The 13,243-nt window shown below is 40.0% G+C and overlaps 1 protein-coding gene across 1 annotated transcript; it reads right to left on the bottom strand.

Moving 5' to 3' along the window:
• Window positions 1-560: 560 nt before the first annotated feature.
• LOC116038406 (putative helicase mov-10-B.2) lies at window positions 561-12,285 on the bottom strand. Its single transcript, XM_031282792.2, has 23 exons — window positions 11,966-12,285; window positions 11,760-11,862; window positions 10,642-10,823; window positions 9,867-9,963; window positions 9,576-9,717; window positions 9,187-9,439; window positions 8,975-9,088; window positions 7,268-7,448; window positions 6,229-6,371; window positions 5,947-6,123; window positions 5,440-5,552; window positions 5,090-5,286; window positions 3,926-4,023; window positions 3,638-3,735; window positions 3,450-3,548; window positions 3,243-3,345; window positions 3,038-3,155; window positions 2,191-2,382; window positions 1,974-2,045; window positions 1,734-1,859; window positions 1,572-1,660; window positions 1,339-1,451; window positions 561-1,234 (listed from the first exon to the last, which is right to left on the bottom strand). The coding sequence occupies exons 1-23, from the start codon at window positions 12,103-12,105 to the stop codon at window positions 1,173-1,175; spliced, it is 3,012 nt and encodes a 1,003-aa protein (XP_031138652.2). The 5' UTR covers window positions 12,106-12,285; the 3' UTR covers window positions 561-1,172.
• Between the last annotated feature and the right edge of the window lie 958 nt (window positions 12,286-13,243).

Below are 13,243 nucleotides of genomic sequence, written 5' to 3'. Positions count from 1 at the left end.
CCCTGCATTGTGTAATGGTGGATACATAGACAAACAGTACAAACTTAGAGCTGTAAGAATTCCAAATTTTGCTGTACAATTAATTGTCTCAGAAATAATTCCGATTAACAATATAATTGTCTCAGTCAAATTAAAAAATATTTATATATTACTTTTTTAAACAAATTAAAATTTTGAATGAATTCCAGCATACATCTTTTGGCATATCTAAACAAAATCAACAATTACCAGTCATACGTCTTAAGACCTTAGCTAATGTTAGCAATTAATTGTGGTTAAACAAAGACGCCGCGATTATGTAGACCATTTGACAATTATGTAATAACTGTTACAGGCCTACGACATAACTTCATGAGTCTAAAAGAGCAGCAATTCAATGAAATAACCCTGAGACAGTTTTGGTTGGTGAAATTGTTTTGTGATGATTTTGGAAACACCTGGACAAAAGTGGTAGTGTCTCCATGAGCACCACCGCATCATCTTGCTCTGGCTAGCGTGGGCATTCCTTTAGGAAGCGAGTGAAAGAAAGACGCAACATATTCTTATATTTTTCTTTTTTAAATGGCTGTTTGCAGGAAGCATAGCAATTTGGTAATGTATCTATTTGTGGGATGTAAAAACATGTCTCCCAATGTATATATTTCATAAATAATATAGACATATTAAATACAAAAGGAAGAGGGCCAATTTGTGTTTTTGCCCGAGTATCAGCCACAAAATATAACTTAAAAAAAAAGTTTTTCCTCCTGCTTCCTTTTAACTGGCTAACGTACTACTCACTGCGAAACTTTGCCCGGGAAAGTGAAAGTACATGCTGTAAATTGTTTCATCTGATTATGCAGGGAATCGGACAGGCATTAAGAATAACTATATAGAGATGGCCAATCTTATTGCTGATGGTCTTGTTTGTTTAAAATTGAAGATTCAAGTCTCCAAATCATTTGCTGTGATTTTAACTAGGTACAAGGAGCGTTTGCAGCTGTTTGAAGCCAAGTGGCGTAAGTGCAGTCCACTGAGGTAGCCGGAGAGAAACTGCCATGAATCAGCTCGCTGTGCTTTGTGGTCTTTGGTCAAGTTTAGAGAATTGAGAATTTAAATACCAATTTAGAAACCTTTTCTTAAAACCTCGATGCAAAAATGTATCCGGATGGAAGATTATGCTCTACTTTCCCTCACAGGTCGCTCCTCCACTCGGGGTCCAGGTGCTGCTGAACGGCGCTCTCTTCAGTTTCCACTGGCATGAAAAGATTCACAGAAAGAAAACAAGGTGGACAATTTTAACATAAATAAATCATTTTGATGGGGATACTGATGAAAATAAAAATACGCGTCTGTCACCTTGAACATTAATGTTGATGTAGAGGAGAGAGAGTCTCTCCACCACGTCCTCGTCCTCCTCTACATGCTCATAACCATCGTAGCCTCCTTCATCCCGGCAGTACTGGATGAACCTGTAGATAAGCAGGGAGGGAGAGAATAATGTTATCAGGGACTGATCTCTTGAATTTCAATGTAAATGTTAATATATGTATGCTGACAGCAGTAATCTGAAGCAGCCATATGACACATACCGGGCCCAGGTAGGATCTGCGTTCAGCACCCTGGGGTTTCCCACCACGATCAGCAGGGCTTTAGCTCGAGTCACAGCCACATTGAATCTCTGGACAAGAAAAGAGCGTGTCAGAATCATGTTTAGTGTGTATATACATGGTGTATGTGCATGTGTTGTGTACCTTCTCGTTCTTGACAAAGCCAAGGTTGAACTGTTTGTCTATCTCTACGTAATTGGGGCTGCTCCGAACTGTAGACACCATGATCACTCTCCTCTCTTGACCCTGGAACTCCTCCACCGAACCAACCTGACACACACACACACACACACACACACACACACACACACAAACATTCATATGTATACATACATACACTTTAGACACGGCTTCTTACTTACTGTAAGTGAATTATTTTGTTACCTTTAGGGTGCTTATGTCCTTAAATTTAAAGTCTTTCCCAACTTTTTCGAGGGCCCTACGGATTTTCTGCACCTATGTGACACAGAGAAAAAACAGCTTCAGGTTTTAATCTAATTACAACTTTCCACTTCAACGTCTGTTCATTTGTACTTGGCCTAAAGTAATCTGCGACATAAAGAAGCTACTATGTTGTATTCTGTGTTGAATTCATTTGGACCTGTTTCCTGTAGGGGGCGATGATGCCTATGTCTCTGGGTGAGATGGTAGCCAGGCCTCTCTTGCCGTGTGTCTGCAGCAGTTTCTTCACATAGTCCATCAGCACCTCCACCTCTGCTATGTTAAAGAATGACGGACTGCTGGCCTCGCGCTCGTCTACACCGGTCACGCCTTTGAAGATCACCGGGAAGTTCTGAGAGGTATGTGAGATATATTTTATTATATAAATTCTTAAGAAAATGTTTTTGAAAACTTTGAATACTGAGCTGATTAAAATCATTAAAATCAAAATGTTAAATGCATTGTCCTTCAATGAAAATTCTTTATCAAAAAGGTGACCGCTCGTGAAAGTGAGTATTAGTTCGAAGTTAGAACAAATATTTTCTTTATCTCTTAGTCTGCCAATTATTTTCTCTTTAAAACCGCCCAACATAATTTCTTAGAACCCAAGTTGTCATCTTCAAATTGCTTTTTCACCCCACAACTAACTGTTAAAAACCAAATTCAACTTAAATTGACATAATACAAAGTAAATCCTCAGATTCTTAATGTGGAGATGCAGGAACCAGCAAATTTTCTGCATTTTGCTAAAAAAAAAATGTTTTACTTAAACAATCAAACGATTATCAAAATAGCTGGAAATTAATTTTCTGTCGATCAACTAATAAATCAAAATAAAACTCATTGTTTCAGCTCTAGAATGAGAATGAAATGGCTCCATTATATATTAAATGACAAAGATACAATTAATTCTTGAGTTGAAGACGTATTGTTGGTCATTTTGAATGCTTGATCAGTTTGCATATGCACTGTACAGTATTAGTGTTTGCTAAAAGAAGAAGCATTACCTCCTTCTTAAGGTATTCCCATCTGCAATAGGAGTTGCGTAACATTTCATCTGCACAACACTGCAGCTCTTCGTCATAGAAGAGCTCGTTGGGAACCTTCAGAATGGCAGGATGGGACCTGAAAAGGATAAACAAAATCAAATCAATCAAAATCAAACACATGATTTCTGTAAAGAGTGACCTATAACCATCTCTAGTACCACACCTGTAGTTGCGCAGCAGTTTGGTGACAAAGCGATTGTTAAACACACCCTCGTCCTTCTGATACAGAGCAAAATCATTCATCATGCGCTCCAAGAGGGAAACTCCTGCAGACAGCAGAGCCTTTTAACTCCAGAACTAGGTATCCTCATTTATCTAATATACAGTGTTATAAACAGGACAGTGTATATGTGAGTGTGTCTGTACTTACCCATGCCGTATTTCAGCGCAAAAGGGGATCTGAGAATGGGTCCGAGCTGCTTGGGGTCTCCAGCCAGAACAACCTGACCAGACTCTGCATTGAGCAGCCCTTTGTCCCATGGATAACAAAAATCAACCAACACATAAAACAAGTTCAATACAATTACACAAACCACACTGCTGTTTGTTTATCTTTACCCGCCAATGGGACTAAACATTCGGTCTCCACAGCGTGTCCTGCCTCGTCCACAAAAACGTGAGTGAAATGACCATCAGGAATGTCTCCAGAGACGAACCTGCAGAGATCAGAGAGTACACGCATGGTGGAAAACTTTCTCTCACAGAACAGTAGACTAGAACAAGTTGACTGTTAGTATTTTGGATGGCAGATAATATAAACAGGATGAGAAATACTGAAATATGCAACAGTGAAATGCAACTATTTTATGGTGTCATGCAGGTGAGCAAAGGTCAGTCATTCACTACCTTCCAGCAGTTAACAGGGTGGTGACCATGATGCTATACCCCATCAGCTTCTCTTTAGCAGGAAATAGGTAGCAGTCCCCTACCAGGTTAGAGCATGCCTGTAAAAATCCCACAATGTCCATGTACACAAACCTGGAGGCTAGAAAAAGACTTAGGGCGTTTTCACACATACCTCATTTGGTCCGGACTTTCGGACTTTTCAGTTTGATCTGAACCAAAATTACAGGTGTGAAACCTCCCCCGGACCATGGTCCGGATCAAAAGACCACATTTTGGTCCAATAAAAAGAGGTGGTCTCGGTCCGGACCAAACTGAATGAAAAATGGTCCGGTTCGTTTACAGTGTGAAAGCATTTTTTTGGATGGTTCGGACTTTCTGACCAAATACAAGAAGCTCTGGCAGGCTCTCCTTGTGTTACAAGACCGGGGAATAGCTCCTTTAAGGAATAGCTCAGTGCTTAGTGTGTAGGCAACATGAGAGAGTGTGTGACGGTGAATGCGCTCAGAGCAGACAGCTGTTGGCTATCAGAGCAGAGAATACATCAGCAGTTTATTTGTTAAGTGGTAGTAAATGTACAGTGTAGGTTTCCGTTTGTCTCTGAATAAATGCTCCAGAAAGAAAGTGCCCGTGTCTCGCTTCTCAACATCACAACAAAACAAAAAGAGCCGCGGCAGTAGGGGAGAGCAGCAGTCAACTGAAAAAACTCCGACACAGAGAGAGGAGACGAAGAGGACGGGGAAGCCCGTCTACAAACCAATCAATTATAAGTATCTGCAGACGCAGCTCACATATGTGATGACGGCAGGATGTAGTTTTGTCATGTATAGATCTTTAGTGCGCTTGCATAACTGCAGTGTGAAACCAAAACTTATCGGATCAAATGTATACAATGTAACAAAAACATGAATCTTGGTCCGGACTTTCAGGTGTGAAAACGCCCTTAAGAATACAACTTTATCAAATACATAAAGCACCAGGAAGTGCAGCAATATTGTTCTGGCTTATAGAGACACGGCTATGCATCATAAAGTCCACTAGAGAGGGTAGGTGATCTAACTGTGACTAATTGAATGAGAGTGTGAATGAATGTCAGTTACTTTCTATATCAAAGAAATGCCTCACATCAAAAAACATACATCATGCATCGAATGCACCAGCACTGACCTTTAGTTTTTCAGGGACACATTCTGGGTCTCGGCTGCTGGCGTACATGCGAAACACTTTATGCTCGTCCACGTGTTCCAGAATCTTGTTGCAGAGCAGATCAGCAGCGCTGTTGGAGGGAGCACAGGCCAGGATGTGGCAGGAGGCCTGGGTCTTCTCTATCTGCTTGATCGCCTCCACCAGAGTCACAGTTTTGCCTCAACAGACAAAGAACCATCAAAATGAAGTCAAGTGCATTGAATTTATGGTTTTGTGGGCAGCTTGGAGGATAACAGATCAAACCTAAATCGCTTAAACAGTGCAGCTCTATTGAAGACCAAGAAAAAGTAATATGCTGGTACTTGCTGTACCTGTTCCAGGTGGGCCAAACACCAGGTAAGGGGCAGGTTTGGATGAGCCAGCTACAATGTGTTGTACGGCCTGATACTGCTCTGGGTTTTTCTCCAGCTTTGAATCAAACAGCCTGTTGACAGGAAGATAGAGGAACAGAGGTATGACGTCAGAGCTGAGTAACAGCGAGAGTAAGCCGCCATGTTTAAATGCACAGTGGATCACATACTCTCACCAGGTAACACAAGTACCTGATTTTGGGCCAGCACTGTTAGTATAACACTGTCTATCTTTTAAAGCTTCTTCCATGTGCATTAAAGTGAATGTGCACGAGGGTCAGTTGGACACGTCATTTCTTCTATACTGGCATGGATTTTGAGTAGTTTCTAGTGTGATCATATGTGCAGATCAGTCCTTTTCATTCATACAGTATGTAGAGGGAGGGAAAGTACAGACATTGGTGCTGTAAAATAGCCAGCTAACACATTGTACAAGATAAATACAGTCCAAATGCTAGCATGCCTAACCTGAGTTGAGGAAGCTCAGGTTTCTGAGAGGAGTCTGCAGGTGCAGCAGGGAACAACACCTCTCCCAGTCTGAATGTAGATGCCAGCTCTGCTGCTCTGTGCTGAACGCGCACAGTCAGGCGGTTGACAGTAAACTCAACATTGAACTTCATGTTATCTACAAAGCGATCCAGCAATCTGTAAACAGATCCACAAACTGTGTGAATAACAACTTAAATATGAGTAAAATAAATCAATATTTTCACTTATTGTATGTATGTCACAGTAATGTCTTGATCTTACTTTGAGCTGAAGCCGAGTTTGACACTCTCCAGCTGCACACTGTGGACGTAGCCGCAGTACTTCTCCCCTTTTTCTCCTGCAGGATAGGCCAGCAGTGAATCCCCTCGTAGCACGGATGGGCGGTTCTCAGACACACCAGGTACCTGGCAGGTGAATGAGAACAAGAAAAGACATCAATATGTAGATTAATGCAAGATATCATTTGTATTTTTATTGTATTGTTTTCTAATTATAATGCATATAACAACCTGGTCTCAGGAATGTGTGATTACCATAGAAATAAAATGGATCCATTATTTCTATGGTGATTACACTTTTGCCAGTTAACTGCACAACCACTGAAGGAGACCAGAGCCAGTATATGTATGTATATATATATTAGGGGTGTACGATTCAGAAAATGTCACTATTCGATTCCGATTTTTAGGCTCTCGATTCGATTCAATATCGATTTTCGATTCAAAAATGATTCTATATATATATCTTAGACATCCCTTAGTACATTCATGTGGATTTTTTATTTAGTTTATTTAGTATCTTTTATTTTCCATATTATTCATGTGGATGTGTCTGTTATTTGTTATTTTAACATCCTGTTATGATGTATGTGAATGTTGTGTGCGATGTCTGTAAGGTACTGGGACCTTGAATTTCCCCTTGGGGATCAATAAAGTATCTATCTATCTATCATGTGATTGCAGTAGACATACAAAAATTATTATTATTTTTTTTAAATATGAATCGATTTTTGGAATTCTATGAATCGATTTTGAATCGGTAGAGCTTGAATCGCAATTTGAATATGAATCGATTTTTTTGCACACCCCTAATATATATATATATATATATATATGTCTTTTAAAATTAAACCTACACAACCACGTCACATTACTAATGCTTGCTTTATGTGGCTAAAACTACTTTGCTGTAATGTATATTTATTATTATGATATGTACTTGTCTGTTTTATCTGTTTTAACAAGTGAAGGAATTAGTGATTATGTAAGCACTGTAAGTGAATCAGCGAGCACATATTAACCTCCAGAACGAGAAGTTTCTTGTTGTTCCGATCTCTGACCATGACGGCGTGTTCTTTTTCACTGTTGGGGATGTTGTATCTCTTGATGTCGACCTCCATCTGACGCTCCTCCAGATACAGCAGCAGCTGAAACCTCTCAGAGTAGTTCTCCCAGCTCAGGGGACTTTCCAGCAAGGCCCTTCTAAACAGACCAAAGGAAAAGAAAGTGGGATAGTGGACATACACAGTACAGGACTGTGACACTGAAGACCAGGGTTCACATCCTGAATCTATGGTTGGGTTTCAGCAACAAAACCACTTTAGATAAATAGATAGATAGATCTTTATTGTCATTGCCTTACACAACAAAACTTAGCTGCAATCCAATTTGCAGTATTAAAATACAATATAAAATATATGCTCACACCCACACACCTCACTCATGACCGCATAAACATTACCCATACTATAAATACTCTAGTATGATGATATAAATAAAAACCTAAATATAATAATAGAAATATAGTGAGCAGTGAATACAAAAGTTGTTTTTTTTGTCATTGTCATTAATGCAGTCCATCATTGCATTAGGCCTTGCGTTTTATCTGCGTAAGTTTGTGTGTGTGTGTGTGTGTGTGTGTGTGTGGGGGGGGCGCTGGATGGTGCTGGTGATGGTTGTTGGTTTCTGCAGCCTGTCTACAGCTCTGCGGAAAAAAGCTTTTCCATTTCTTCCATAGCCGTGCTCCTGGGGTTCTCAGTCTGCCTGAGGGGAGGGGTTGCTTGTGAGGAGACTTCCTCATCCTGTCAGTTGTCTTCACAACCCTCTGCAGGTCTTTTTTGTCCGCAGCAGTGCAGCTGGTATATCACACAGTACAGCAATATGGTAAAATGCTTTCAATTGTGCAGTGGTAGAAACTAATCAGCAGTGTCTGGGGAAGCCTGTTGCATCTCAGGGTCCTCAGGAAGAACCGTCTCTCTGCTGGGCTCTCTTGATGATGCAGGTGGTGTTCAGGCTCCAGGTCAGGTCCGACGTGTTGTAGACTCCCAGGAACTTGAAGCTTGTGACCCTCTCCACCTCCGCTCCATTTATGCAAAGACCATTGTGGAGTGTTTTTGTTGTTGTTGCTTTTCCTGAAGTCAATAATGATTTTTTTTGTTTTTGTGTTGATGAGGTTGTTGTCCTTGCAACCAGGTTGTCAGTGTCCGGACCTCTCATTTTTGTCAGTTATTAGTCCCACTATGGTTGTGTCATCTGCAAATTTAATGAGAATGTTGGAATTGTGGGATGGGTGCAGTCCTGTGTGAACAGAGAGTAGAGGGCTGGGCCTTGGGGTGCTGAGAGTGATGGTGGAGAAGCAGTGTTGGCCAAACCTGACGTGCTGGGGTCTGTTAGTGAGAAAGTCCTTAATCCGATGACAGAGAAGGGCTACGAGGCCCAGTGTTTTCAGTGTGATTGGGTTGATGGCGTTGTGTCTTTGGTTAAGGTTAGAGAAAGAGCGTGTTTTTGATTGAATGTTAATAATCAAGTTGTGTCTCGTATTCAAGTCAATGCAAAGACCATGATATTTCCCTAACCAGTGTCTTAACATAATAATATGTTTCATAAAGCGATAGTCCCGATGAGCGGATATTGAATTGCAAGATTCGCGATTTTGGTGGAAACCGTTATCCTTTAAATATTTACCTATAGCTGGAAATCAAATTATATAAAAATTATACAGAATTTACCTTCTATCGCAGAAGTAAGTAGACTGCTTCAGTGACTGGATGAGCTGGTTCACATATGCTGGTACTGGATACTTTTTTAGCTCAATCACATTTTGTAGCTGCATTATTGACAGCCTGGTAAGAGGGGACAATATGGTTAAGGATGGAGACATACATCATTTCAATTTTACATTTGCTGTATATTTAACAGTGTGTTGAGTAAACACTGATACCCTTCAGGTTTTTGTCCATCCACAATCGTGAAATTAGCCTCAGGGGTCCAGGCAGGGAGGGAGCGAGGTTTGTAGGGCGCTATAGGTGCCAGCTCCAGTCCCAAGGCAGTTATACACTGAGCCTCAATGAAGCGCACAATGTGGAACGCAGCGGAGGAGAGCTGCAGGTCTGGTTTGAATTCAAAGGCCAGTGTAGCTGGATAGAAACCAACCAAACTGCAGCGGATGTGAACCTGGATTTCATAGCTGTCACCTGAGCGTAGAACAAAACAGGTAATATTTAGTGTAGTCCTAGTGGTATGTTGTGTGCATACATTTTCTCTCAGTGGTGCAAAATATGGCATCATAAATTAAAATGAAAGTATACTTGTTTGTGATGTCTGCATTACCTGGCTGTAGACACAAAGGGTTTTTCTTGGTCACGTTGTACTCATCCTTCAGAATAATGTCCCTGAGCCAGTGCAGTGGGGTGTAGTAGGTGAAATACACAGGTTCTTTTCCAGTGTTTTCCACATTCAGATTTACCACGCACTGTTTAAAAAACAAACAAAAACAAAACATATATATATATATATATATAGTAGAGCTTTGAAGTATCACCACGACAAACAATGGCTTTATGTGTTTTCAGCAGATGATTATCATGAGACCATCATGAGAACGTTTCATAACATTAATACCTCACATGTGTCTTCGACGCGCAAGCAAAGTTTCCCGTTCTCAAACTGATGTTTGGAGTCAATGCGGATGCCATGTTTGTCAGCGATGAACTGAGCCCTGTGGGAGCAAAAAGATCAGCTGATGATACACCGTATTAAAAGGCAGAGGAGTGGTGTGTTGCTTCACAGAGCCTAATTTCAAATGTACTCTTTCAGGTATATTTTTGTTTTATAGCTGCAAGGAGAATTAATACAGGCAGAAGAGATGGTGAATGCAGGGCCAGTGACAGAAGTTGATGAAAGAAAAGCGTTTGACGAGAAGCTGTATAATTGACAACTTTGTGGACTGCTGTTATTAGCTTGCTACCATCCTAGCTCCTGCAGTTTATGCTTACAACCCTACCCATGCTATTTTCATATCCCATCGGCTTTTGCTACACGCCACATGAGTACATTAAGCCTGTTGTTGTGGGTCTGGATTTCAAAGAGGACCATTTGTTTGGTGATTGAGACTTTTTAAATATGTTTTGCTTAACTTTTATAAAGCAAAAACACACTTCAGTTTTATTGAATTGCCTACAAAAATCATTGACCATGTTTGATTTGAGAGGATTGCGGTGTAGAAAGAAATAGTAGAGGATGTCAAAAAATAAATAAAAAACAGTACAGATAAACTACTCTTTCAGCACTCTAGTGATGACAAGCAGAAGTAAAAACAAAAACGCTCACAGAAAAGGCTCTTGGGGGCGTGATTATTAAAAGAGGAGTGTCATGACTCATTATTTGGGCCTGTTACTTGTCTGTCTTCAGTCTGTTCATCAGGAGACTGGCCAGTTTCCTCCGGGCGCGGACTCCCGTCTCTGCCTGATCTCCTGAGGTGAAGGTCTGAACTGTCCCGGGACCGGCTGCTGCACTCTGGACTGGTTCTGGCCCACGGCTCCTTGGTGAGTGCCACTGGTCCATAAAAAGAGCTGTTACCTGTGCAGAGGATCACTTCATGTCAATTTTGTCTTCGGATGGAAAACTTAGTGTCCTCCATTATGATTTTAGTAACAGACATAATGGTATCCTCACCTGTACCCTTAGGCACCTAATCACCATATAAATATAATATATATAAATGCAAATAAATGTGACAGCAAACTTTCTTTTCTTTCTGTCTCAAGACATTCAAAAGGGCTTTTTCTTAGAACGGAAGATCTGTTTCTAAGAAAATGACACGCCCTGCTGTAACACAAACAGTGATTTTGTCATCGGAGCCTATGAGGCAAAACCCTTGCTTTATTTACACACTGATGATGTCGGTTTCAAACATTAAAGCCCCTGAAAACTTGGCTTCAAATATTTCAATTACATTAAATAAGAATTAAATATTAAATAAATAACGGATCCACTAGAATAATGTTGTTTTAGAACCAAGATTTGAAAAAGATAGATTTGTGTTTATACCAAAGTGACATCACTGTTGCACGTGACCTACTATTTAGAGTGCTCAGATGTGTGATTGACTTTGACCCATAATTTAGACCAATTACACTCTTAGTAATATAATGAAGTGGTTTTAAATTCTATTATAATACTGCATACTGTATTTCACATTGTGCCACCAACTTAAACCAAAACCACAGCATGAGCCGGATAATACAAAATAAAACCACAGCTAAAAAACTGCTATTGCTAAAGTAAATTGACTTTAAACAAAGTGATAAAAAATATAATTGGGCTATTATTAATAGCTGTAATTGTTGTGTAAAATACAGTGTGCCATTACAGTGACACTGATGTCGATTAAACAGCTGACGACAGCTATAGAATGCACACTGACTCTCCATTATCATTTCAAAAGCTGTAAATAAAATTGTAAATTTGAAATGATAGGCTTAGGTGCCTAAAATGTAATGCGGAAGTGCATACCGTGGAGTTGAAGCGAATGGTGTCTCTTCTTCTACTTATTTTGTTGTACACCTTCAAGGAATGAAGGACTGAACCAAAGCTTGGATCTTTGGTTCCTGGATTTCTAAAATAAAAAAAACACGATAACATTTAATTCCGGAAACATAAAAGCTCTCAAATTTACACACAAATCTCTTATAATATCCCCATAACGTATAACAACGCACCTGCTCCTGAACTCATTGTTGTAAATGTCTCTTAGTTCCAATCTGTCTGTTATGGATGCTCGATCACTCTCCTTTAGAAACTCAAAGAATTCGACTCCAATTTGGCAGCATATGCGTAAAGATAACTTATTTTTAACCATGATCGAAGATTGATTTGATCAAACAAATATGTTCAAAAAAGAAAATGTCCGGGTTATTCGTCTGACTGAGTATTGATACAATATATCCAAAGAGGTTATAATATATCGCTCTGGTTGTACGGTTCCCTTTCTATCCCCGGACAGTTCACACGGGCGGTGTTTCTCGTTTTATGGCGCTGCAACAAGGAGGCGGTCAAGCTCCGATGGCTAAAGCAGGTGCACCCACACAGCCTGTCAGTCCGGAGAAACGAAACCTAAGGTCTTGATGCCGTAAGGCCACATAAGCAAAGCGAAACTGCAAACACATTTGATCACAAGAGAGCTATAAAAACATTTGTTTTAATGAGTCAGCCAGCGAACAGGTCAGCAATAATAACTTTTAAGGTTTTATTTTACGCGACTAACGTTAGTTATTTTAGCCTGTAGAATGTCCTCCGTTATGTCTGTAAACAAACATCAGAGATGTGCATTACTATTACATTATTGCTGCCTACTGATAATAATAATAATAATAATAATAATAATAAAAACTATAGTGAAAAATCCAGCCCACATGGTCTTTGAATTATGGATGAAAGGTCAGAATGTTTTCAACATAACATCACCATATAAAAGAAGGTTGTAAGACATAACTTATAGCAGTTTATATTGTCTGTTTACACATTTATGCAGTACTTATGTTTCGGCATGGTCCCAAACAACAGTCCCATAGTGATCTGTCGTGGAAAGGGAAAAATCAGTTCTTGTCTAGTGATGAGAGTTGGTAATCAATAGCCCAAAACACAACGTATACATCTTCAGAAGTTCTTTATTAATTCTTAGTTGTTTTTTTTTAAGCTGCCATATTGTCAATGTCAAATAGTGCAAAGTAGTGTGAAGCACAACCTTTAAGCTACAGCGCTTTCTTCAACACATCTGGAATACTGGCCAACAAGACATCACAGATTTACAAAATCCTGCAAACAGCAACGATCGAGATAAGAAGACCCCTTTTCTCCTACATCGTCACAAAAAGCAGACCACTGACCTAAACAACCTTTGATCCCTTAAGGATCCCTAAAGACCAGATCACACCCCAGTGTGAGCTGTTAGTGCCACTTGGATAAAGATCCATCATCATCATTGAACATCATTACAC

Source organism: Sander lucioperca, chromosome 12 (genome assembly GCF_008315115.2).
Source record: "Sander lucioperca isolate FBNREF2018 chromosome 12, SLUC_FBN_1.2, whole genome shotgun sequence".
In the NCBI taxonomy this organism is placed as follows: domain Eukaryota; kingdom Metazoa; phylum Chordata; class Actinopteri; order Perciformes; family Percidae; genus Sander; species Sander lucioperca.
The sequence above is the reverse complement of the archived record's forward strand: the minus strand, read 5'-3'. Positions and strand labels throughout refer to the sequence as shown.